Source organism: Agelaius phoeniceus, chromosome 1, assembly GCF_051311805.1.
Source record: "Agelaius phoeniceus isolate bAgePho1 chromosome 1, bAgePho1.hap1, whole genome shotgun sequence".
NCBI classification, from domain to species: Eukaryota; Metazoa; Chordata; class Aves; order Passeriformes; family Icteridae; genus Agelaius; species Agelaius phoeniceus.
This window is the reverse complement of record NC_135265.1, coordinates 84,941,552-84,968,371: the sequence shown is the minus strand read 5'-3', so window position 1 is coordinate 84,968,371 and position 26,820 is coordinate 84,941,552. Positions and strand designations below refer to the sequence as shown.

The 26,820-nt window shown below is 37.5% G+C and overlaps 1 protein-coding gene across 10 annotated transcripts in view; it reads left to right on the top strand.

Moving 5' to 3' along the window:
- COBL (cordon-bleu WH2 repeat protein) overlaps positions 1–26,820 on the top strand; it is a 157,581-nt gene that overhangs the window by 95,576 nt on the left and 35,185 nt on the right. For 6 of the 10 annotated variants that reach the window (XM_077182679.1, XM_077182673.1, XM_054647821.2 and 3 more), the window contains one exon: positions 9,796–9,934. In XM_077182679.1, the coding sequence (XP_077038794.1) occupies positions 9,796–9,934 (139 nt within the window). Of the gene's footprint in view, positions 1–9,795; positions 9,935–12,867; positions 13,255–16,734; positions 17,026–26,820 lie in introns of those variants that run through there. The other 4 variants (XM_077182699.1, XM_077182695.1, XM_077182688.1 and 1 more) reach the window with 4 other exon arrangements.

The following is a 26,820-nucleotide window of genomic DNA, read 5'->3' as shown; positions in this document are numbered from 1 at the left end:
AACTATTTAAAAGGAGTCTAAGCTTTCTCAGTCAAGAAGCAATTAACTACAATTGATTATATTTTTTCCTGAAGCTTGGCCAGTATGAACTAGGAACTAGCTCAGAATTTCAGTAGAGGTTTTTGCATTAGTGAGAAGGTACAGCCTCTCAGAAGTGCAGTTGGAGATAAGACTCATTTTGCAACACCCCTTTGAGAAAATCTTTACTCAGATAATGTTCACAGTCAATTAGCAGGTTTTGCACCAGAAGAATTTAAAATTATATATTTTTACATTGTAAGAGAAATCCACTGTGCGGGGTTTTTTTTGCAGTTTCAGAAATAGGTTTTTTGCAACTTTGTCCAGGAAATAGAAGCAATGTCAGTTCAGTGGTGATTTAAATTGCTTACCTGCTTTAACTGAAGGCTGGACTTTGTGAAGTGCTGAGTGCTTCACAATTTGACTTGGATGACTGTTATTTTAGAGGGATTGGAGAATGTAATTATAAAAATTTGTAAGGTTCCTCCATGGTCTACTTTCCTGTTGTTTTGTGAAAAGTATTTCAGTCTTACAGTCTAACCTGTGTAGCTGTTACCTCTGAATTGACATCAAAGTTGGAGTTACCTGGTGATGTTTAATATATATGCAAGAACACAGGCAAAGTAAGCTTACAGTGTCTTTACATTACAATTTAACATACACAACATAATAATCATGCAAAAATGCAAGATTTGTTTGGCAGGAGTACTTCCATTTTTTTTTTCAAGAAAACATATGTCTTGAGAGTTGAATCCTTGAATTATGTGCAAGAAAAATTCCTGGAATAGTCTTTTATCCAGCATCAATAGCATTCTTGATCTTTTGCAATAATCCAGTTGCTTCTGGCTGTGAGTTCATGGTTCAGTTGCCAACTGTTTCTGAACAGACTATACTACCTGCCTTGGGAATGATACCACAACTTACCATCTGGTGAGATCATGATAGCATCGATTGACCTCCACATGTGGTCTCTGTCAAGCACTTCATTGAAAACTGGCAAGACATTGGGGCCGGAACATACTGTTCTATGCAGCCCTGAATTTTGGCAGGATTGCAATGCTCAGTAAGTAAACTTCATCTGGCTTGCAAGTCTCAGACAAATAGAACAGGCTGATGTCATCGTAAGCTTTGACTCTCATTAAAGAAGAAAGTATGTGTCAAGTAATTATGAGGCTTTGTCGGGCATGGTATTTAGGGGAAGTTAATAGACAAAGATCATTTTGAGCAGCAAGACTTCTGAAGAGCTGGCATTCAATGAGTGATGAAAAATGACCCTAGCACTGTGCTTAATTTAGAAACTGGGTTTGCATCACTTTTCGAACTTTGTTTCTAACTCCACCTTACACAGATCCTAAATTAAAAAGGTAAAAATTGAAAAATTAACAAAGTATGTGCTGTGTTAATCAGGTCTAATTCTATGGCTTAATAGTATAGTCATTGTTTAGCCAAATAAGAAAATAAGGGAAAACATCACAGGTATAATAATTAAAAAAAAAAAAAAAAAAAAAGTTCTCTGCTATTTCAAGCTATTTTTCACAGAATCATGGAATTCTTAGGGATGGAAGGGACAGCTGGAGATCATCCAGTCAACCCATCTGCCAAAGCAGGATCCCCTAGAGCAGGTTACACAGGAACACATCCAGAGGGGTTTTGTCCCAGACAGGGAGGCTCCACAACCTCCCTGGACAAGGAGTTCTAGTGCTCTGCCACTCTCAAGGTAAAGTTCTTCCTCATGTTAAGGTGCAACTTTGTGTGTTTCAGTTTGTGGCCATTGCTCTTCATCCTGTTGCAGGGCACCACTGAAAAGAGTCTGGCACCATCCTCTTTAAAGTTGTTATGGGTCACTTGGAGAAATAGGCATCTCTTTTTTTTTTTTTTTGCAGTATGCCTGCCTTAATTAGAATATGATTTCTTGCCTCCTGAGACCCAGTAGACAACCCCTGAGCCCTGCTCAGCTCTATGTTGCTGACACTTCCAGGTGTGGCTAACAATCAGTGTGCCATGATGGGTTCCTCAAACAAGTCTTCATAGCAGAATCTATTTGTAATTTTGGATAATAAAATTTGACATTTGTGGTCAATAACTTGATGTAGAACCATGTTATGCCACAGTCCTAGTAATAGATCTAATTGACACTGTGGTACCACTTTGTTCTTCCCCCCTCTTCCTGCCTTTAGGTTGTGGAAATTCAGGGGCTTTTGGCTGGTGTTCATAAGTGCTGAAGAGAACTTGACTTGAGTGGGAATTTGAAGGGGGCAGTGGGAAGGCATGGCACAAACAAGATGATTGCTAAGGGTCCCTTCTAACCCAAGCCATTCCATGGACCTATCGAATGGGAAAGGAATCAGAAACTATCACTGAACTTGCTGCCTAATCCATGGTTCCCAGGTTTTCTATGTGCCTGCAGAAGGAGAAGGCTGATAGAAGGGGGTAGAACACTGGAAATAATCAGATATTGTTTTCTCTAAATTGAGAAGACTGCCAAGGTGATTGCCTAGGACTTAGTGCTAAGCACTAGAAATTTAATTTGGCTATCTCTACACAAGGAAATTGACAATTAACAAAACAAATGAACATTATTAAGAGTTTAAGATGTTAATTGTATGGTTCTAACTAAAAAGATATGCGCAAATATGAGATTAAAATCTGGAGGTCAATTTTGCCTTTTTGTAAACTTCTGTAGAGGAGAAATGAATATTGGTTTGTAGAGGTTTTAAAATGTGATTTTTAAGTGTTTGAGGGGTTCTTGTTGGTTTTTTTCCCCCCTAAATGAAGACATAAATGAGGAAAATTACATTGTATTCTGAGAAACAGAGGAAGTTCAATTCTTTGCCAAAGCAAACATCCGCAGACTTGTGTAGTCTACATGTTTCAATGCATGTGAAAATATTTGGTGTTGTAGAGTGATTTCCCTGAGTGGAAATAATGCTGCAGCTAGAAATGAGATTTTACAAAGAAGGAAATCACAGCTATCTTAGTAATTCAACATCTCAGATTTGTTTATGGATAGTTTCCTGTCTGACACATTTAACTGAACAAGTTAAAGGGTTTAAAGATTAAAATGGCATTAATTTTTAACTGTCCTTGACAGTGACATTTCACAAAGGGTGTGTTCTATAAAAACAGATGGAAAAATGAGCTTGCCCCTTCACCTTGTACTGGCTTTCTTGTGTTAACTGATTTAGCTTTCTGTCACCAATCAGCCAAGTATTCAAGGACATTCTTGCCTTTTGTCTTCTTCATTTTGTGAATAAAATAGCACAAGAACATCGAAATTTCTATAAAATCCAGTAGTAAGCTTTTATCTGTTAGTCAGGCTGAGGTGTTTTTGCAGAGCTTGATTTTTGGTAATCAATATTAAATTCTGTTATAAAATGCTGTTTAACACCAAAGTTATATAATTTTAAAAAATAATCTGAAATTAGGTATTATGAGTAAAATTATGCAAAATAGTGTGATATGTGATGAAAATAGTGTGATATGTGATTAAAATATTAATGATAGGGTTCTTTTCAGTAGGCAGATGCAGTTTGCATTCTAGTTCTAAGACACATTTCCCAAAGTGCCTGAGCCCTTCCAGCAGCAAAGCAGCTCAGAAGCTGAGGCAGGGAGTACAGCTGCTGGTACAGGAGCACAGCTGGGATGCAGCCATCAGGTGAGACAGACACCTGCACAGCACAAGGAAGCACAGTGCAGAGTTTCAAAGTCAGGAGGAAGCCCCCTAATAGCAAGTGGTGTTCTCAGGACTGAAATATGGTTATCCTGTTCCTTGAGTTGCTTGCTGTTCTTGTGGACTTAAGTTGGCAGTAGCTTGGGAGTCTCCAATCTAAATCTGCTCCCCAGGAGAGTGATGTGTCCAGAGTTACTCAAGCTGTCAGGTCTGGTCGGTCCAAATATCAGTCCTGCTATCCCAGCATACTAACTCATATGGCTTACTTAAAGCTAAGCCTATTTTTATTCATTCTATTGCCAGGCTTTGAGATCCAACACATCAACATGAATGTAAGTAAAATGACCAATGCAGAGAAACTCTTTGCTAATTCCTGAAGTGTAGTTATTCCTATGCATTTTACCAAATTGCAAGTTTTCCAAATGATACCCTCTTTAAAAGTGTTTCCGTGTGCTAGATTTTTTATTATCTCTTTGTCTGTTGTTTTGGTAATGTGTTGTTGCATTGCATGGTATCCTAGTAAGTATTTTAAATAACGCACACAAATGCATTCTGCACAGTAAGGACATGCTTCTGGGGAGACATCAAGCTGCTGCCTTTGAGTGCAGTTTCTAATACATTTGTGTTTTAGTGCACTTGTGTACTTACGGATTAAACATTCAGCTTTTAATCAAATGAAACAGGATGCTACCCAATAAGGAAAGAAGGTACAGAAGTTCAGTGCTGAATAGACTATTTTATTCAATGAAGCTTAAAGTGGTCAGCCTCATTAGCTCAGTTGCCCAGTTTTGAGAGCTCACTGAATTTTCCTTTGTCAGTGTATTCCAATGAAAAGCCTAATGATGTATGACCTGTCCAGGGAATATTAGGCACATGAGTAAATGTTGTATAAGACACATTAATGTTCAATTGGGACTTCTTGTGGTTTCTAGTTCTAGGCATGTTGAAGCATCTGTTGCCCTGTGAAAATGCAGAATCAGCTGTGCAGGAGAGCTTTTATATCATCAAGTTTAGTGGACAGATTTATGTCTCCATTCTGCCGCTGAAAGATTTATCTGTCTGATTTTCCTAGAGCAACTCTTCTTGGATCAAAATATTTTCTTCTCAACTCCTTAAAGTTATGTCATAGTAATATGTCTTTCAATCTAAACCCATAAATCTTACATACCAATCTACCACTTGTCTTTCATAGAATATTATAAAGGATTAGTGCAGTTATATAAAGAGTTTAAAGCCAATTAATGAAACATGCATCTGTTTTTTTCTTTTAGAATTCTTGTAAAATGGCTCTTAATTATTTGAAGATTTCCTAAATTTTTTTGCAGGGAAAGAGGTTTGAGATGGTCCCACACAATTTGGGATGATACTGTTTTTTGTTCATTTACAGCTTAGCTCTGGGGGTTTTTTTGTTCTCTTTGGGTTGCATTTAAACATTTTTGAAATTCAATAGGCACTCTGACCCCACACAATACCATGGCCAGCAGGTGTATCAGAATCTGGCACACTTAAATCAGTGTGTGTGTCTGGTCAGTGTGGATGATGGAACCACTTTGTAATGAGAGTATGCTGGTGATTGAATCCATGTGTCCTTTTTCCAGTTCTTTTTCTTTACTTCTAAAAATAATTTCTGCAGTCATTCACTGTTTCCATGATTCAGAAAATTTGTATACAAATTAGCCAATTCCTCTATAAAACGATAAAAGGTCCTGATGTGAAACTTTGCATACAAAGGAGAAAGAGGCAAGAGAGTAACTGGACTTTCTTTACACAGTTTATATCTCATGCTATAGAATTATTTATTTGCTCAACAATAATCTAACATCCCTTAAAAGCAATCCTTATTCCTGACATGATTCTGCTGCTGATACCTCTGCATAATCTGTAGCTATGTTTTTTGATCAGGAAGAAAATTGCTTTAAGGAGAATTTTATTAAATATCGAGACTGGACAATGCTTAGGTTTTCAAGAATTTTCCCTTTCTATGGCAAAATGATGGGAGTGATAGTAAAAGGAAAAATCTGTTGCCATAAGACAAATGTTTCTTGCAATGTTTATAAAAAATACTGGAAAGACTGGCTTGGATTTTGAAACACAAACTATGCAAATTAATGGTGCACTTTCTGGCTTACAGAAGGAGGCTCGGTTTTAGGAGCCATAAACCTTCAGTGAATTTGGGCCTAGTTGGGTCTGTGGATTACACAAAGTTGGCATTGACCAGATGACTTAGTACTTTTATAAATCAACATTTCTGTTAGAAAGTTTAAAAGGAAGGGCTGACAAATACAAAACCAGTGTCTGGCCTGTAAATAGAGGACAGGCAAGGCAAAGGGGTGGAGCTCACACTGGAATTCTATCTGAGAACCTCCTTGTCTTTGAATGCTAAGATGAATTTTCAGTAGTGGTGACTTTTGTTACCTTGGGCCTCCTTTAATAAGTTTCATTATTTCATATTCATTGCAACCTAACCCAAAGAAAGTACTGGGCTGTTACACATAAAGAATCTTTAATTCAGTTTACACATGCACTCTTACAGTGTCCACAGATTGTTTGCAAGTGGGGTGACTGAAATGCTACTGATTGAAAATTTCAAGGATTGGCCTTGTAGGATTCTTTTCTGCACAATTTTGACAATTAACCTCCCCATGATGTTGTTGTTTTGCTCTAAATATATTCTCAAATCTTATCTAGAGCCCTCAAATTTTGTTAAATGTGTTGAGCTTTCACAGTAGGAAAACACATTCAGCATGTTGCTCAGATATTTAGTGCGCAATGTTGGAAGTATTTTTCAAAAAGCATGTGAGTCCTGAATGTGATGATTTTGTTTTGTTTTGTTTTTGTTTTATTTTCATTATTCTATGTTATCTTGTCAATAGGGGAAGAGAAACTGGGCTATTTTTCAGATTTGGGTCCTTTTGACCTCTTTTATTCTAGCTCAGTTCATGGTATTAATTATAGTCAGAATTTAATTAACATCTTTTCAAATTATGTATTTTTTGTGACAGGGGCTGATCTAATAATTTCTTGTTGATAAATATAGGCGAAACACAAGTGCTAAAACTAGGAAATATTCTGTTAGGCTCAGAGAGGGGCTCTTCTTACAAAGTTTCAATGGGAAATTACTGCAAATAATGTTGCTAAGGCTTGATTTCTTTATAAAAGAAGCAGCCAGCCATAACAAATTATTTTCGAGTTCTATTGGTTTTGTATATACAATTGGAAGAAAGAAACAGAATGTTCTTTGTGTTTCTTCCATTTATGTTTAGCCTCATAGGTTTACGAAATTGGGATTAAAGAAAAGATACTTTTTACAATTTTTGTGACCTGGTCATGAACTAGATACTTCTTATATACTTTGTAGCATGACTGGCTTTAAACAAGCTTTTCATCTTCTTTATGGTGTTTGTGAAGAATACTGCACTTAGCTGACAGTATAATAAAAGCATTTTTGTGTGTGTATTTCACCAAACTTTCATTATTGCAGTCATGCACTAGCTCTTTCCTAGCCTATTCTTTAACTGCAGCAGCATGTTCATCCATACATGTATCTAATGTTCCTCAGAAGATGTGACTAAGTAAGAATACATTGAGCTGAAAAGGATAATCTGACTTCTAACAAGGATCCTTTCTTCATAGGAAAGCAATTATGTGTCTTTGTGGGATTTGAATATACCAAGCTAACATCCTTCACTCCTCCGGTACTTGGAGAAGGGTGATTAGTGATCTCTAACATTTTAAGTGGGAAGACACATTTCCTTACTTTCTGCCTTGATTGTCAAGATTTCCTAGCTTTATCATTTCCAACCAGTTTTTGTCCTAAAATAAAATGACTTTTCTGTCTGGAGAGGGAGGAGTGAAGGTGGAAGCTGCAAAATGCTGCTAAACAGCTGCAAAAGTCAAGCTTGTACTTGCGAAGTTTTAAAGTTTTGGGAAAGTTCAGATGGTGCCTGTCTCCCAGATGATTCAATTTCTCCATAGTTACTGAATTTTGCAGTCTTTGTAGTAATCAAAATCACCACTTTATTAATTTTCTTTCTCTTTTTTTCCTGTAAGGTAGTGTATCCTGCAGAACCAAGATACAGTATTAAGTGCCTACATGCTGTTAGCTTTTTTAAATGCAGGGGCAAAGAATGGGATTTTTTTTTCAAAGTGTGTCTTTGCTAATTTCTTCAATGGAGAAGAATGCAGCATTAGGTGGCTGTCCTTGGTGTTATTCCCCTCAAAAACCTGATGAGTCTATTTCACTGAATGGAGTTTCCCATGTTCAGCTCAATATTGAGCATTCTGTTTCAACTTCAGTCAATTGTAGTTAGCTCCTAATCAGTACAAGCAGTTCCTTTGTCAGGTGAGTGTCCCATCTTAATATGGAGCAACACCATAACATTGGGCAGAAGTTTTTCAGTGGAGCTCTGAAATTTTGCTGTATCTATTTCGACAACTTGATGTGGTGCACTTTTCTGGGTATAAGTCCAATGTTTTTTTAATTCTATTAAATTTGGTGACCAAAGTTTAAGTCCACAAAGTTGCTAGTTACTCCTAACATTATTGGCCATTTACCATGCCTAACTTTGTCTAGATTTGCCTCACTGGCTTTAGTCATGTACTGTATCTGGTGGAAATTCAATATAAAATGGTGACATAATCCATCATAGTAGGCATTAGGACCAGGACACCTTCCTTTCTGACCCTTGTTTGGTGTGAACCTGCAGCTCATCCTGGTTGCTGTGCTCCATGTCCAATGTAAGTTACTACCAAGTTTCTCCCATGCAGGATGCAGGTTCCCCAAGGGGTGGAGAGGATCCACTTGTCATGTGGCATGGTGGTTAAAGCATAATCCTCAAAGGTGGGAACAAAAGGGTTCTTTTTTTAAAATGTAAGACCCTCCTGGTCTTTTAAAAAGAAAGGCTAAGTGATGGACACTCTTTTCATATCCTAATCTTTGTAAAATTCATTCATTCTCAGATTTTTTTGCTCAACGTAGGAAAGGAAACCTGTAAATGAGTGCCTTTCCTCTGAAGTCTGGTGGTAGATTTAAGCAGTGTGAAGCTACTAATTGTTTAATGAAATCTCCCACAACAATTGTATTTTAAGGGTCCATTAATCCTCTGGATTAGAGGAAATATCATGAATATGATTGTTGTTAGTTTTATTAGTTAGGCCTTTGAAATAGTAGAAAACCACTGCAGTTTTGTATATTAGGTACAGAAGTATTGGGATAGACAGCAGTTAAATCAAAGAACTGAAGACTTCTTTGGTGGAATACCAGCAGCATGTTATATGTGGGCAGCCACCATTACTCTCTACCTCATCAAAGCCTGGTACTAACTGGTGTTGTCAGTACCTTTCAAATATAAAAATTCCACAGATTTCCCTACATGGTTTTATTATTATTATTTTTCCAGAAAAAGGAGGTAGAGCTAAGTTCCAGCAAGCTACAGAAAATATTATGCAGCCGAATGAAACCCAAGTCATTTGTAATAACACTTTTCGTATTTTTAAAAGGAGCATACACAGTAATGAAGTCTTGGCATAGCAACCAGCATGTTGCAATTATTGGAAGCCAAGGTGTTACAGATCTTCAAAAGCAGGTCTGTGAAGTCCAGTAGGCATGAATAGAGTACAGTCTGATCTCATATCATCATGCAAACAAACAGGCAATTCAGATTCTTCTCTCAAAAATCCTTTAACAAGAATTTCAGAGGGAAATAAAAGAAATGAGAAAGACTTTATTCACTATACATGCCAATTGGAGTATTTAACCATAATTTAAGGTTTGAGGAAACCAATGGAAAAAGATCTTGTTATGGCTCAAGCTTAACAACGCACATACTTTGCTCTGCTGAGTGTTGGGCTCCCTAGTTCACTTTTTCCAAAACCTACCAGAGTGGTATTTCTGCTGTGACACTCATCAGCAGTTCTCGTCTCTTTCCTTTTCTGAGTGCAATAATTCTGTAATTCTTTAATCTCTGGTTGTCACTATAATTGCTCATTATAAATATACTGTGCTGAAAAATTAGGTCATATGGCAAACGCCTTTTTTTTTAGTTACTGAAAATTTTCAACATCAACAAAATATATCCTTTACTGTGCTTATTTTTCAACTCTGTTAGATATCACAAGGAGCATCCTTGAATGATTTAAGGAAAAAGAAGAGGCGTGCCCCTCTTCCACCAGCTGCATCTGCTCCACCCACTCCTGCCATACCAAACAGGACAGAAGACAGGGAAGACAAGAGGAAGAGCACAATGGGTGAGAAGTGTTCTTTTCTCCTGAATAACCCTATTCATGTGTTTTCAATGCTCACTGTTTGAAGTTGCCTTAATTCTGTTATGCTGTGAGTTTGAAAACTTTTGTAACTTGGGGAAAAACTACATTTCTCTGCAGAATGAAAGTCTGGAAATAAGTGTTTGTATATTGCCTCTTCTTTTTTTCAATGGCACCATTCAGAGAATCACAGGGTAGTAAAATGTAGATAACACTCATCAGATGATTTGAATATTTGGCACAAACTTTATATCCAAAAGCACTAGCCCTGGGCCTATTCTGTGCCTTGAAGGTCATGATTGGTTTGCTAGTAAATGGAAATACAGAAATAGTAAATGGAAATGCTAATAAATGGAGATAGGCCAGGCAAAATGGAATGCATCTGAAGCCATAAAGTTCTGCTAGGACCAAAGTGCAGTCAGCTTGATTCAGTGTTTCCTCATGTTTCTAAACTCTGAAGACATTTGATTTTCATGTAATCCTCCAACAGTCTGACATCAACTGCCCATATAAAGGGGTTTTTTTAATTTCATTCTCACTTTTATTATAAATCAATATCTGATGATTCTTTAGCTAATCCGTAGAAGAAAAGAACTGATGCTCTCAAAGGAATGCCATACATACCTAGAATCAACAAAAGAAACTGTAGCTTCAGCTGCATGTGGCACCACATTTACTCACACAGGAAAACTGAAAAACATTCTCCCAAACCTCTGTTGTTATCTGCCTGGTAGCTTGTTCAGATTGGTCAGAGCTTTGCTTGAGTGAGGACACCAGGATTATGCTTCTAGCAAGTAAAGTGATTTTATAATGGGTCAAGTTATGAGATAATGACCCCACATATTGGAACTCATTTTTCAGTGCATTAAGAGAATCATTCTTCAAGTGCCGTAATGCACTCAGTGCACTTCAGTTCATGCCTTTGACCTCATGTTTCATAAAATGCCTAAGACATACAGATATGACATTCTGTCATACATAATTGCTTACATTACAAATGCCTCACAGTTTAGTAAGAAACCTCTTGGCTTTGTTCCAACATTTATTTTCAGTAAATGCTTCACATTTAATGCCTCAGCATTTATGTAGCAGCAGGAGTCCATTATCATGTGACATATTCAACTCCATTGACATCTCTTATTTAAACTCTCTAAGGGCAGTGTTATTGCTGAACCATATAACACAGGAGTTTTCAGCAAATTGGCTTACTTTTAATCACTACAGAGGTCACACTACCGCTTCTCACACTTTGCCCTACTACTGGTCACTTTTTGATGACATTTGTTGCTTTAACTTTTTATAAGTGTTCTATTTCTTTTGTATTGGTGCTCAAATGTTGCAGATGAGATATAGCAGAGCAGAGCTACTTCTAGTCTGTTCAGTACTGTGTACATAAGTGCTTGTTGGAGTGCTCTGCTCATGTAGGATTCTGTAGTATCGTTTGCTTTAATGGAGCCTTATTATTTTACACTGACAAAGAACTCGTCCCACAGTAGCCCTGTCTTCAGTGCTTTTTGTTTTCTGCTACTTTCTTGAATGAATGTGTTCATTAACAAGAAAAAATGTTAGAGCCGGAGAGGGTTGGTAAAACAGCCTCTCTTCAGGGCCCTTGCAGGAAAACAATGAGAAAGCACAGATGGCTCTGAAAGCATGAGAGAAAAGCTGTGAAAAAAGCAAGACTCTTGTGAGGGGAAAAAACGTGCTGCAAGAAATGGTGAGCCACATGATGGAAAAAAAGTATTAAAGATACCTGTGTACCTCTCAAGTTAGCCATGTGAATCAAAGCAAAAGATCCTATCAAAAAATATTCTCAAACTGGCAAATTCCCCATAGTGTTCAATACTATTTTATTATGACGCCAAAGAATTGCGCCAAATTTCCTCAAAGCAGTAAAAAAGGGCTTGCACATTTGCCAGCACTAAATTGTGTCTCTGGAAGATACTCTTCTGGAAGCTAGTGACTGCTAAGTAAAAAATCATAATGGTTTAATCTTTTTTCTTTGCCTTGGTTCTGCTTCCCTTCTCAGCAGCCCCAAAGCACAAGCCAGAGAGTGTAGGAATGGATCAGACCAAACATCTGTCTCTGCAAGCATCCATCTTCAGCAATGACCACAGCACATGCTTCAGGCAGGGTATGAAAGCAGAACAAGCAGGTAGTCATGGTTCCTCAGTGCACTTTCAACCTCTAAGGACTTTCCAAATAACAGTAGCTCAAGTTCTGTACACTACAAACTGGCAGCAGCTTTTCTGCATTGAAAGTGGTTCGCAGAGTACAGTGCAAAGACACATGTATTTCTTTAGTTATTGCACATAGTGTTGAAATAATCCCCCAGAAAAAGTTATGGGCATTTCCTTTGATAGCTTCAAACACTATTTTGCAAAATACAGTTTAATCATTTGCTTCTGAAATGTCAAAATAATGAAAACTGACTCAAAAAGAAGAGCAGAGAAGTCTGTAAGATACCTACTTCAAAATAGTGACCCAAGGCATCTTCCTCTTTCTCTCAGAGTCAGGAAAATAGTCATGTAAAGTATCTGAGAAGTCAACAAATTCAGGCAGTTTGACACTTCAGAAAATAAAATAAAACAAATTTTCACATTTTCTTACACAGCTTTTTTCAATTTTTTTTAGTTTGCTTAACTATTTTTCTTCATCCTTATGCCTGCCAAAGCCAGTGATTTTAACTGGCAGTTGTAATGTATGTCTATGTGTTGGGCTCAATTCTGGTCCCACTGCTGTTGGTTTAAGACACACCTTTTCCTTCTCCCTTAATTTTTTGGATGTAAATAAGAGTAGAACTATACCCAGAGAGACTTTGGATGTGGGTAAGGGAAAATCAATGTGTTTTTAAAAAATAACAATGAACAGAGTGATCATTATCTTGCAATGAAGTAACAAGTCAATTGATCCCCCTGTAGGTGTTGGACGGCAGGTGCCACAAAAGCCTCCTAGGGGCACCACTCGTGGTCCCCCCCAGTTAGTGATCCCCCCACCCCCACCTTACCCTCCTCCTGGCACTGACATTGTGGATCCAACAGTGTGTTACAGAGAAGCAGATGTTACAGCACCAACAGAGCTGGTACCTAAACGTATGTTTGAAAATATATGTATTTGCATTTCCATTCTTTTGATGATTACTCTCAGGGGTAGCTTTTCCAGACTTTCCTCTCTGCTCTTTAGACATCCGTGTCTGTTTTTCCCCCTTTTTCCAGCCTGCTATCTTTCAAAATGCCCAATGCAGTGTAACTAACTAATATAAAGTGAGAAAAACACTTGCTTGGAGAGAATTTTGCATGTGATACCTGGTCATTGTACAGAAGCATTTTAAAATAACCATCAAGCTTTTTTGCTTTGTTCAACTGAAAAAAAACGTATTTATCTTTTATCAATTCACCAAGTTTGTTTTCCTGTACTAACAATTTTTTGTCGCCCCAGAGATGAGTTCCTTTGAGACTCGATGGGTCTATCAGTCTAGGTTGAAAACTACAGTGTCTTCCTTAAGAAACGTAAACCATTTACAGGCTCTGTATATTGTAAAGGCCTTCCTGTCCTAATGGGTACATCTTTCTTGGCATCTCTGGGTAGTCCTTTGTGTGCTCTTCACCTTGGGGCGTAACAGTTATCAGACAAAGAAGTACAATATTTTTCACATGCCTGTGTACTTGTGAAAAGCATGTTTTCATGCTGCTTTTCGTGCTTATCCATTGACTGCCTTTAAATCTTTGTACACAATCCAAGTCTTTGATCATGTATTATGTTCCCTGTGGGCTTGCCCTGCACACCCATGTAGAGCCGGTAAAAGCAGCAAAGCTCTGCACATTATGACATCTCATGGATGCATTTCCTTTGAAGACTAGGAGGGTGTCTCCTAACCATGGCATAGAGAAATGTCTCCATTAGCTACTAATTTGACAAAAGGTCTCTTTCCAGGACCTTATGTTTACCAAAAGTACTCTGCAAGTAGCAGTTACTCTGATACATTAATGTGGGTGTGTTTGCTGTTGATTACCAGCTAAATCTAAAGCACTATTTCTCAAATCAAAAATACAAATTGTTAAGCTTTATTGGAGCTAATGATGGAAATTAAGGAGACAGAAAACCTGAATCTTCTTGAGGAATAACCCTAAGACATCTTAACCAGCTTATGCACAGAAATCATACTTAAAATCTTCTTTTTGTTCTAGATAGTATCAGCTTTCCTGTGATGTTTTCTTTATTAAAAATCCATTGTGGCCTTCTTTGCATTAATATTTCTGCTTCATTTGAGTTTCTATCACTGTTATTTTGCAATGCTTTCCTGATCTACCTTGCTGATCAAATACCCTTTAATCAATGCAGCACTGATGTAATCAGTGTCATCATTTGCTCCTAAACAAACACAGTATCTCAGCCAGAAGGATTTGATTAAGCTTGTGCATAGAAACATAACATGAATTTTTATTGTCCTCAATTTACTGAGAGCAAGAGCTTAGTGGGTACTTATTTTAGACTTAAAGCATCAGTGTTGGAGAGGGACAAGTTTTAGCTCTGTAATTATGCTTGTCCTACCTAGATGAAGATAAGTGTGTAGATTTACACAAGAGAAGTGTGTATAGATGTACCCATGAGAGACAGCAGCACAGGTAGGACAGATGCTAATTACATTGCCTAATGCCATTCTGAAAGGTGCTTAGATACTGTAGTGATTGAGCCCTGTAAGAACAACATTTTGCAACAATGTGTTTTATTGCCTGAGAATGCCTCAAGCAGTGCAAATGAGATTTGGGTGGTAGATTCAAAGAACAAAATTTTCAATCTTCCTAACTCTAACCTCAGTAAATGTGTTTTCTCATAGAATGAGGTGGGGAGGAGGATAAACGGCTGATACCAGGTGTTGTTAGAAGACATGTTTTTTTCTGAAATCACTCTCAAAACCACTTTCTCTGGTAACAGTTGTGGGTGGGTGACTGTCAACAGCAGTATGTGTTCCATGAGAAAAAATTCCCATTTAGAAGTTAAATTCTGTGATCATGTGGAGTTTAAATTCTCACTTCTTTTGATCTGCCACTGTCTGTGAAGGACTGTCCTCCCTCCCTCCCTCCCAAGACATAGCTATCACTGTTCATTAAGTTTTCCAAATTTATGTGGAGTGTAAGTAATTAATGAGTATGGCCTTTATTAGGATACTCGAGCTTTTCTTTATTAAATACCATTTAATACATTTTAGAATCTCTTCCACAAACAAGGGTGCAGAAGATCCTCACAGTTTGTCTTTTAAATCTTTTTATCCTGGTTACATGACCTTTTCTCTAACATTTGGTGTGGTAGAATCTTAGCTGCATGTTGTGTGCACATTTAAATTGATGTGTTTATGTGATCCTTTCTCCTTCCTTACCATACTAATCAGATTATTCACGGCCTGATTCTAAGATTGACTGTACTTTGGGAATGCAGAGATGGAGATTGTTGCATGGTGTTTGGTTATGTCACATTGCTTGTGAAGTTCCAAATGTGTGAGTTGGTGGTAAGCTCTGTGCTACTTACCTGAGGTAAAGAATGCTTGTAGTGAAAGACTGCTGTACCTAGACAAGCAACTGAAACCTGCTGCCTTGAAATGTCAGCCAGCACTTTAGAATAAATTCAGTATTCCTGTGAAACTCCACATTAGCCCTTTATTTGGCTAGTTATGAACTATCATTAAGATATGCAGTAAGAAATTAAAAGCTCTATGGGAAAGAATATACAATATACTCTGCCTTCCTGTGGAGTGAGATGCTGAGATTAAATTTTTCACTCTGGCACTAGTACTAGATAAAGTACTAGTGAAGTCAGGGCTCACACTGGGTAAGGACTTGACAACTGATTTATTTGTAAATTTCAGAAAGTGCTATTTCTTTGAAGAAATTAAATAATGATTTGAACCTGTCATTGTTTTTAACTGTAGATCAAAATAGTCAAACATCCCTTAATTAGAAGGTCTTTAAGGGGTGAAGGAATGGGCACACTATTTTATTTTCTGTAGATGACATGTGTACTAGTGGTTGATGAATAAAACCAAGAGCCTTGTCTATAGATGTAATTTTTAATTTTTTTCATTATATCACTGATATATGAAAAGGGAATACAATCTGGCTGACAAAGGCAATGACATTTTCACAAAAAGTTCAGTCATATTTCTTCAGTCACTTTAGACATATCAGTCTTTCATAGGGCTAGATTCTAAGAGTTCATTTTTGTTAGCTTGAAGCAAAAAATAGGTAGAAACACAGAGTAAACTTCACTCTTTTACATGTGGCTCTATATCAACTGAGAACTGAGGGCTGCTGTGCAGGGAGTTTTGCTGGCTTGTCATGGTACACTGCTTCATAAGGCATGTGTCAAGTGACCCAGCCTTTTCTTTCTCAGAGGTGGTCTTTAAAGCAAGTATGCCTGCAGATGTGGCTTAGGAGGTTTTTATCGCCATCACTACTCTCACTCATTCAGGCAATCTGAGGCTAAAGAATGAAGTTGAATCTCCAATATAATCTATCTTGCTCCTTCTGGAAAATTAAAATTCAGGCCAAGTAGAGCAGAATTCACAGACATACAGTGTATCAGTAAGTATTTTGTTCTTAAGATTGAGTTAGCTTATACATGAACCCAGGCAGTTAGAGCAACTGTGGAATTCCAAATTTTAACACATGTGCCCATGCACCTACACCTCCTTTGGGCATCTGATTCTTTAGTGTTGCTGAGCATGCTAGCCGTTCTGCCAGCTGACCTACACAATACTTACAATTTTATCCTTTCACTCTTTCCCCTGACAGTTTACTGTTGTGCATCATTCCCTTCATACTCCAAGCGTGTCTGACAGACCTTGCCTCTTCCTATGACCTTCACACTTCTGAACCTCCTGTTGCCTCTGCTACCCTGATTCTTCTGTTGCCTTCCTTCCTCCTCTGCTGGGAAAAAAACCCTTTTTTTTGACTGAGATTTTGGCTTCTTTTCTTTTTAAACTTGCACATTCTCTTTAATTTCTATTGATTATTTTTGGCTGTGGTTCATACTCATTGGTGAGATGTATGCTCCAGAACTGAATCGTGTGTTATATAAATCTATATATCAGCCTCAGAAAGATTATCTGTCGTTCTTTTCCAAAAGATTCTCCTTATTTTTAGCCATGGTTTGCTTTGATTTGGTGTTGCAAAAGAGTGTGTTCTTGGGACAGGGTGTCTTACTTTCCATATTGTTTAAGGTTTTAATGAAAAGTTTCTAAGAACTCTTTAAGCTTTTCTTCCTGTTACTCTAGATATAAAGTTTTGTATTGCCTATTTGCTCTATTTTCCTTTTATTGCATCTATTTTGTTCCTTTGGAACAAAACTAGTACTGGGCATGGCCTAGCCAAGTTGAAGTGCAAGATTCTTTCTATATCTTGGCTATCAGTCAAGCTGTCAAGACAAAAGAAACAGGAAGATGTGTTGCATCTATAAGGGGCTTAAAAGGAATACCAAAAACTAATACCAAATGCACTGATTCATATTCTTTACTTATGCTTTCATCCTGATGTTTAATATGAGTAATTTTATCTTGATGCTGAAGACATGCTGTGGAAATCGAGGTGTGTGTTCTATTTCTGTAACAAAAGACTCAAACACTGTTTGCTCAAGATACATCTCGTTCTACAAGTCTCCTTTTTGCACTTGTACTAGGAATAGTCAGTGAGTTCTAATTAAAATATCTTCTCTAGGTTTGTACTTAGCAAAAACTTCTTTGTGCTAAAGGAAATTCTTCATGAGAACGACCCATAAGACATGTATTTTTAATAATCCTGAGCTACAAACATAGGCTTTATGAGTTGTAATGTAATGGTGCACACACCCAGAACTATTCTGACCTCACATGTACTGTGCTTTAAGACATTAATGTTATTTAAATGAGTGACTTGCAATACATAACTCTAATTTAAATGATGAAAAATTATTGTTTTACCCTCAAGCAAATAATCATGTTAATCTTGAATCCTTTCCAGGTAGGCAAAATGGAGAATAAGAAAGCAAAGCATTCCTACAGATAATATGAAATATGACTAAAGTGGGCTTTGACAGTTTTTAATACAAATATGACATGTAGTTAGTAAGCTTTAAATGATTCTTTAGAAAGTATACTTAGTACCCTAAGGGTCTTCTAATAAAAGTGGAGTGGATTTGAACTCTCTGAGCTGCCAGGTACTTTGTAATACCTTCTTAAGACAGGACAATGGTTTAATTGTAAGTCTTCTCTCAAAAAAAAAAAAAAAAAGTAGGTGTTCACAATGTGAAGATTAAGAGCCTAATTTACCCATTCTCATTGCTCTATTTGCACCCTATTTGTAACTCCACAGTTGCGTGTCCTGTGGAGTTCAAACTAGTGTAAAATTAATGAAGCAGTGAAACAAAATGTTTTATATTGAGTACAAAGTACGGTGTATTGTCAAAGCAGTTCTTTCCGTTGACACCATTGTCTCTGAAAGGTGGCAAAAGTTTTCAACAAAATCACATTTTTAATGAAAAAAATCTCCTTGCTTTGAAAGGATACAGCTGTGGCCTCTCTCTGCATAGCTGGCATGTTTCCTACAAATAGCAGTCTCTTTTCAGGTAGCCTCCTCAAGCTCTTAAAAGCTATAGGTGAAATCTCAAAAAGTTCATTATTTTCACTTAATTGACCTTGTCTTTAACTAAAATGCAAAATTTACCTCTAAAATGTGTTCAGGGGAATTAACAGTTTTTGTGAAATTCCTAGAATATATAGAAGAAAGATTTCTGTGTCTTTACAAGAAATCATCCTAGTTACAAGAAATTATACTATGACATTAGGATAGTTTGAAACCCCCCAGTACTGTACATGGTATCAGAAAAAACTTCCAGTGACACTCAAGAAATCCAAATCTGTTGAGTGGAATTGCACAGATACTCTGTCACAGAGCTGTTAATGCACAACAGAGTGTGTGCACGGAGGGGTTTAAGCAAAGCATATTTGCAGGACCGGGAACTCTCTGGAAGTTTGGGTCATGAGCACCAGCTCAGCCCTGAGGGGAATTCCTCTTTGTTCCAAGCTTCCAATCAGGATTTGTAAGAGATCCTCAACTTGGTTTCTGAAAGAGAATGGTTTTTTTCTGTCATTTTTAATAACAGGCAGGAGTATCAGTTTAGATCTCTTTGATGGAGTCTTAGGTCAGCAGTGATATGAAAGGACATTGGCTTGGTTTTACTCCTTTTATTTTAACCTTGGAGACATTGGAAATGTAGTGAGAATGACATGGAAAAGTTAATAACAAATTCACCACTATAACAAATTTTTCACCAAAATGCTATTATCAGAATTAGTAAGAAGCACATTTAATATACTCAGGATTTATCTGCACTACCAAACAGCCTTGTTCAAATGCCCTTCATGTTAAGATATCTGGCGTGAAAATCAAATAAGCAGTCAAAAAATGGAAAATATCATTGAGCTCTTTCTGGAGAACAAATAAATGCCTAGATAACTTATAAATCAAAACAAATTTCTGTCTTAAAATTCCAATGTCATTGACATTCAGTGCTCTTAGGGAATAAGGACAGATTTATAATTTATGATTAAACTTGTTCTAATTAATGTTCTCAACCCATACGAAATCTAGTGAATTAGAAACAGATTAAGTAAACTTCGTGGTACGCGAGATTTTACTGAAATCTTTTTGTACATTGGCCACCAGAGGGAGCCGGTGTTGTCCCAGATTCACAGTGGGAGAGCAAGAAAAATAACGCTACGAGTGAATTTCAACGTGATAGATTACAAAATTACACAAAGTTTTTTAGTTTTTGGAGTAGTTGTTATTTTACTCTTTTCTGCAACTAAAAATTAAAAAAAAAATTTTTCTAGGTTATTTTAAAATCAGTTTCCTCACAAATAAGAAAATGAAGATAAAATTATATTTTCAGGTGATGCCGCTGTGACGGCATCTTCCAGATGCAAGCTCAAATTTTTGTTTTAAGCTTTCTCAAATTATGGTGCCTAGATTTTGCCTCTGTATCTGTAGCAGCTGTATCCAAAGTGTGGTAACCTAGTGCATATGGTTGGTATATGTGCTTAAAACATGTGTAAGTGCATAGGAGTAGGTCAGGTTTAGTGCCAGTACAGATAGGCTGTGTTCTGCTAGGTGGATCTTATCAGCTTGAATATCAGAATTTTAAAATCATGACCAGATCAGTTTAGTATCCATCTTCTTTCACAGACATATTACTTCATTACCATTAATTCAGTCACTTAGAGACTAAAATCTCTGCTTTTCAAAACATCCTTAAAATACTTTAGGGTTTTTTCTTTACAGTTGGAATCTTTGAGGATCAAAATGAATATTGTCTTTCTCACTGGGCAGATGGCTTTTTTTTTTTTCCTTTTCTAGTGACAAGGCTTTAGAATAATACTAAACTTTGATCTCATTCCATTTTTATTTTCAGAAAATGTGCTACTGGTGCAGCACTGAAAATTATTCTGGGCAGGTAAAATATTGAGAAAGATATTCTAAATATATGAATGGAAAAAGTAAATATTTCTCTTCTTGTTGTTTTTTAACTGGAATTATTTAAAGCTGTGTGTAGTATCTAGAGTGCTCCAGTAAGTGCCAAGGGAGAATGATTGGCAGAGAAATCATCCAGTTCCAACTGTATGATGAGTTGCAAAGAATTATGATGCATTTGTTTATTAAACATATGGCCATCCAATCTATCATATGCCCATCATTTGTCCCTTTTTTCTGCTTTTTTAAAGTAAACTCTGTGGTCATGATTCTCAAACCCTCATCATTTACATGTACAGCCAGTTTAAGCCCTCCTTATTGTTCTGTCGCACTTCAGAAAGTGCCTCTTTTTGAAAGCTGGTCTGTGTGTGTGTATGACAGCAGCTCTGTCTTCTGAGCTTGGCTTCCAGTCACTACCATGGCTCTCAATATATATTTAGTGCATGCAGTAGGCACCATTTAGCGTTCCATACCAAAGTACATGTTATTTTAGAAGACAGAATGGAACTTATTCCATCCCTCGAAAATTACAGCCATGTTGTTTTCTGATGTCATTGTAAAACTATGGACTCCCTCCTCAAGGACAGTGAAACAAAATTGCTGTCTCTGTTTACACTTCTTATTCATAAGCTTGTGCTATAGCAGCTCTGTGGCTACAGAAGTGCACTGTTAAAATTCATTAGAAGTTGACAAAACAGAAAGTGACATAATTAATTCTTTGTTTATCCAGAAGAGCTTACAGGTAATAAATGCTGATTTTTGCTGAGGTGGCCAAGGGGAAAGGTGATCATGTATATTTCCCTGCAAGAATCCCTTGCTTTATTCCTTTTTTATTGCATATTATTGTGGCACCATTTTGTAGTGGTAAATGACTGCTGAAAGCATCAATCCCAAAGAAATAATGAATGACTCTAGAAGCTGGCAGCATACTGAACAGGTATCAACTACCTGTTGAGTCCTTTATATTCCTTGAATGTACCTTGAATATGAAAAAATTATTTATTCTGTTCACTTCTAATAAGAAAATAGTAATTTGGGTCACCAGATCTGCTTCATTTTCTCATACCTTGAAAAAGTTCTAAGGAAGGAGACTGAGTCCTGGGTACAAACACTGGTTGGAAAGTGGGGGTAATTTCATCTTCCCTTACATACCCCTACACTGTGCTGCCTGCCTGTATTGGAAATAGGAGTTGTGGTTTTGCACACTTTGAGCCAGAAATCTGTCTGAGTGTAAGGAAGCACAGTCACTTTGAATAATCAAAGAAAATATTTTCTGGTTACATTAGTATGGGACTAGACCCCAGTGAATCAAATAGTCTTTCTAGACACATTTCCTGGTATTTAGATTTTTATCTGGCTACTTACCTATTTCATGTAGTATAGAATAAACCTGAGCTTCCCTTCTCCCATCCTGACTAAATGTCAGGACATTTCTTCCCTTAATTCCCTTGCAGACCAGCTTTGCAATCCAAGTGGTCTGTGGATAAGCTGTGAATGTTTGTTCCAAGTGAAACCAAATTCCCTGTTGTCCTCCTCCTTCATCAAAAGAAGAGCAGTTTTCACTACAGGAGCTGTATCCTTAATAACTGAGTGGCATCTTAGGCATACTCTGCTGCCCTTGAATGGTCGAATGTGAGGATGTTGTCACAGCCATACACACAGAACAATTTACACTTCATCAGTAACAAGGAGGGGCTAAACAAGTGTGTTCAACCAAAAACATGCATGTGGTGCAAGTGTGTGTGTGAGAACTTTCATCCTGGGTGTGAATTTGAAGTTATGCCAGGTTTACACACAAGGTATGGGCCAAATAAAACTGGAAGGTTGGTGCTTTAAGTGGCATATGTAGTGCAAGATCCTACTGATTCAAATGCAGGCAATGCTCATGGAGCTGCAGTAAACAAACTGTTGAAAATTCTTCTCTTTTTCAGGTAGGTGATGATTCTAATACCAAAGTGCTTTTCCATCCTTAGACATGCTCATACCCAGCTTTTCCTATTACCACTTCTAAGTCAGAAAACACTGACTAAAATGCCTGCCTACTTTCTGCTAAGAAATTGAGAATTCTGGCCATGCACATTCACTTCTGGGTTTCGGGCATGAGGCAGCAAAGGCTGAGAGCAGAGACAGCTTCTCCTTTGTCAGCTCCTTTTGTGGATTCCATAATTGTGGTTCCTGGCATGGATAAAATAATTACTTTCTAACCTACTACCATAAGCAAAGTCTGGGTGTAATGGAGGACAAAGACAAAAGAAGATGGAGGAAAGACCAAGAAAGGAAGACCATGATGGACAAATACAATTTTTTCTTCTAAGACTATAGGGATTAAAAGGTGAAAATAGGTGAAAATAAAGTTGCTAAATGTATGGTTCCCTCCCATAAACAGTTGAAGATTGGTAGGGGATTATCTGCATACTTGTTAGAGTAAACAAAACAACAAATTTTTCTACTTTTCAAGCATCTGATAAAAATCATTATTGTTTTCTGATTTTTAAAGTGTGTATGTAAGCATTTTTCTCTTCCATGTTTTTTTTCCTCAATTTTTTTCTCTTGACAAGAAGGTAAAAACTAAAAGGAAAATATTTTTACAGTTTGTGAAAGCATAAACCTTAATGATGAAATAGTTTCAATATTTTTTTCTCAACTATGTGGAAACATGCAAGAGATCTATTTTTAAGGTGTATCTGTGGATGAAACAGTCAAGATTTAAATGAATATACTTCTTAAAACATAAGAAGTATGACAAATTATGTAAGAATTATAAAGACTGTAAGAAAAAATAATTACTGGCTTTCAGTTCAAGTTCAGAGCCTTGCTTACTTCACTTTTACTTGTAAGAGATGGAGCATTTTGGAAGGCAAACAAACTGTTACAGACTTGTTCTCCAGAAAGCCTCACAGTGGACTGCCAAGGACTGCAGAAGGGCCACCCTTTGGAACTTCCAGGTGCTGTTGGAAGTAGATGACACTTTAGGGACTACTTTGTGAATGCATTGGTATATTGGTTTTGTTCTGAAACCCTTTTTGGGTGCTCCCAGTCTCAGACATGCTAAATCAATGCTTGGGAGTGACACAATTATTTTTATGCCACTGTTCTCCCCAAAAATAAGAAATATCTTTTTTTACTTTGTTTTTCTTTCTTTTTTTTTTTCCCAGAAGAGATCCTGTCCCAATTAAATACAATGTATGTGAATATTTTGTGAATATTTTATTGATTACTTACAGTTTAAAACTGTATTTTTTAATTTCTAAAACCCTTCTCTGCTTGCCTTCAGAAAATTGGAACAATATGCTGATTAACTGACCAGTCAGTTAAAGAAACTTTGAGGTTTAAGTGTCCAAGTTTTCCAAATGAAAACATTTAGGTTAAAAAAAAAGGCATGCATATACTGTAATTTGCTTGTTTGCTCCACTCCCTTGTGGACATGCCCAGTTTCCTTTGTACCTGGCAGCTTTCCTGTTCTGTATTCATCATGCTAATCAATGGGATTCAGATCTTCCTGAAATAAAATCATTTGTCTTCAGTCTGCTCTTACAAAGGACACAGACTATACTAGAATGTCTTTTCTGCACTTCCAGAGTACATTAAACATATGCCACTGTTCATAATACAAGGCTTTGGCAAAGTATCGATTGCTTTCTTCTACACAAAAAATCCCTGCACAGGGAAACTCCTTGTGGTTTTTTCCACAGACTTAAATTAGTGCCTTTGAGAAAATTAGCAGGCTGATAGTAATTGAGACAGAAGTCTTTAAATTTTCATGCTGTAATGAGAAGAGTAATAACAACCTACCAGCTTGATTCTGTGCTGGTTTGATAGGGGCTGCTCTAAGGTGAGTGGAAAGTTTTGTAATACCATGCTGAAATTATGACTAACCAGGAGAATTAAGGTAATGTTGGAGCATTACTGTACAAACTGTACTGTACAAAGTGCAACAGTGGCCAGTCACACCTGCTAAAAATTTTTTTCAAACACACTTCTTGGGTAATGGCTTTAGGGAAAAAATTGCCTGGTTCTTTGGAGTTTAAAAGAGAAGGTGCCTTTTTTTTAATAGTCTTTAATTTTTTATTTAGGGATAAGAGCAGTAAAGAGAAAGGATAATAATGAATAAAAAAGGGAAAAATAGATGGAGATTAAAATTCCAGGACCTTAAGGTTCTTGATCTTCAAACCCAAAAAGATTTGAGAATTTCTCCTTTCTTTTTTTCCTCTTTTATTTCTTATTTTCTTCCCCCAGACCACATCAAGTAAGGATTTCTTTTGAACTTTTGTATTAATGACTGAGTTCTCTGATATCTAAACCCCATCACACTAGGGGTTGAAGTTTTGCTGTTGTTCATAGCATCCTTCTCTCAGTATCTCATCCTTCTCTCATCAGTGTCCCTGATAGAGAAGAGAAAATAAGCTTTTATATGTAGATGAAAAAAGTTTATGTGCTCTGTCCTTCTACCTCTTTATTAAACTTTTGTAACTGAACTTCAGGCTCTTATCCTTCCTGACTCATTCAGGAGAAGCTGGTAGCCAGTTTAAAAGTTACTGGAGGGTTTCATAGACAAGCTTAAAACCTACAATTGGGTGACCTTCTCAGCCTTATTTGAGGAGGAACTGATGCTGAAAAGAAAGAAACTCAAAGGCATTTCCAAATTTCTCCCTTTTATGCTGATCCTATTTAAGCCCATCGACTCAGGTGAGAAATTCCCCAAACTAGCTTGCCTATTTTGAGCGTATGATCATAGCAAACCTTTAAATTCTAGAAATGGCCCTGCTCCAGCAAAGCACTTAAGCATGCTTAATCAGGTACCCCATTATACAGCATGCACATTATTATTGAATGAACTGTGTAAATGAAAGCCTTAAAATTCTTCACATGAATAAAAATGCAGACAAATTTTCCCTGTGGGGATTCATCCCATGCAGGAGATATCTGCAGCTTTGCATTTTAATCAGTGAATGGTCTGATCCTGCTGCTGTTGAAGTCAGGGGCAGAACCTAACTGCTGCAGTGGAAGCAAGAGCTGATACTAACAGCACATAATATGAAAGGGGAAAATGTTTTCCAAGTGGGTGTTCAGATGATGACCCATTTCTTGCATCAGGCTATTGTTCACCAGAGATGGCACTGCCATTAACGTTTTACTATCCACAAATCAGTACAAAGCGTAACATCCAGTTACCGCTCTCGCATGTTTGCATTTCTTCAAGTTAATAGGGAAAGAGAGCCCCAGGGCAAAGCATGATTGATGAGATAATTGACTTCACACGAGGACTGTGGAAGAGCAGGCCAAATTCAGCTCTGACTTAAGTATTTCTATCTCTACTTATGTCTGAAATAATCTGATGTAGTCCATCTGCTGCCAAAGAGGAGTGGTGGCATGACAGGAGTGCTCTTCTGTGAGCACTTTGTTCTCTACTTGTCCAGTATTCCCCTTCTTACAAGGCTCCCAGGAAGAGCTTCAGTGTGCACTGCTAGAAAAGAAAACTTCATGGATAGTGTGTGGACATCACAGTATCGAAAACCATAAAGTGGTTTGGATTGGAAGGGACCGTAAAGATCGTCTATAGTCTAACACCCCTGCATGGATGGGGATACATTCCATTGGACCAGGTTCCTCAAAGCCTCATCCAACCTGACGTTGAATGCTTCCAGGGATGGGGCATCCATAGCTTCTCTGGAAAACCTGTTGCATTGTCAAAAAGAAGAATTTCTTCACAATATCTAGTCTAAACCCACCCTCTTCCAGTTTAAAGTCATTCCCCCTTGTCCTATCACTACATGCCCTTGTGAAAAATCCTTCTCCAGCTCTTTTGGAAGGCCCCTCTTCAAGGATCTGGAACATGCTATGAGGTCTCCCCAGAGCCTTCTCTGCTCCAGGCTGAACAAATCCAGCTCTTTCAGCCTGTCTCCACTGGAGAGGTGCTCCAGCCCTCTGATCATCTCCATGGACCTCCTCTGGACTCACGGTACCCTCCCCGCATTTGATTCTTGTCCTTTGCTGTGATTTCTTGGCTATGTCTGTATCACTGAAAAAGAAGTCTGTCTCTTGCTATAATTCCATGAAACCAATTACCCTGGTGGTCCTCAGCAGCATGTGTGTGCCTGTTTCCTGCTAGTTTAGATCCAGGGGTGCCTGGCAGTGTTTTATGTGGAGTGTGTGATTGGCATGCACTGTCCTGGCCTCACTGCTCTTGGTTTGCCCTCATCCCAGCACAGGAGTCTGGTCTTCAAAGGGCCTAGGAAATATCCTTTGAAAATGGTACAATGCCATTATAGAGAGTATCACACGAGAACTTCAGGGAGATGCTATGTGTACTCCAACCCTTGGTTTTCTTCCCTACTAGAATAATTTTTTCTTTACTGCGCAGCTTCAGAAGGCAGA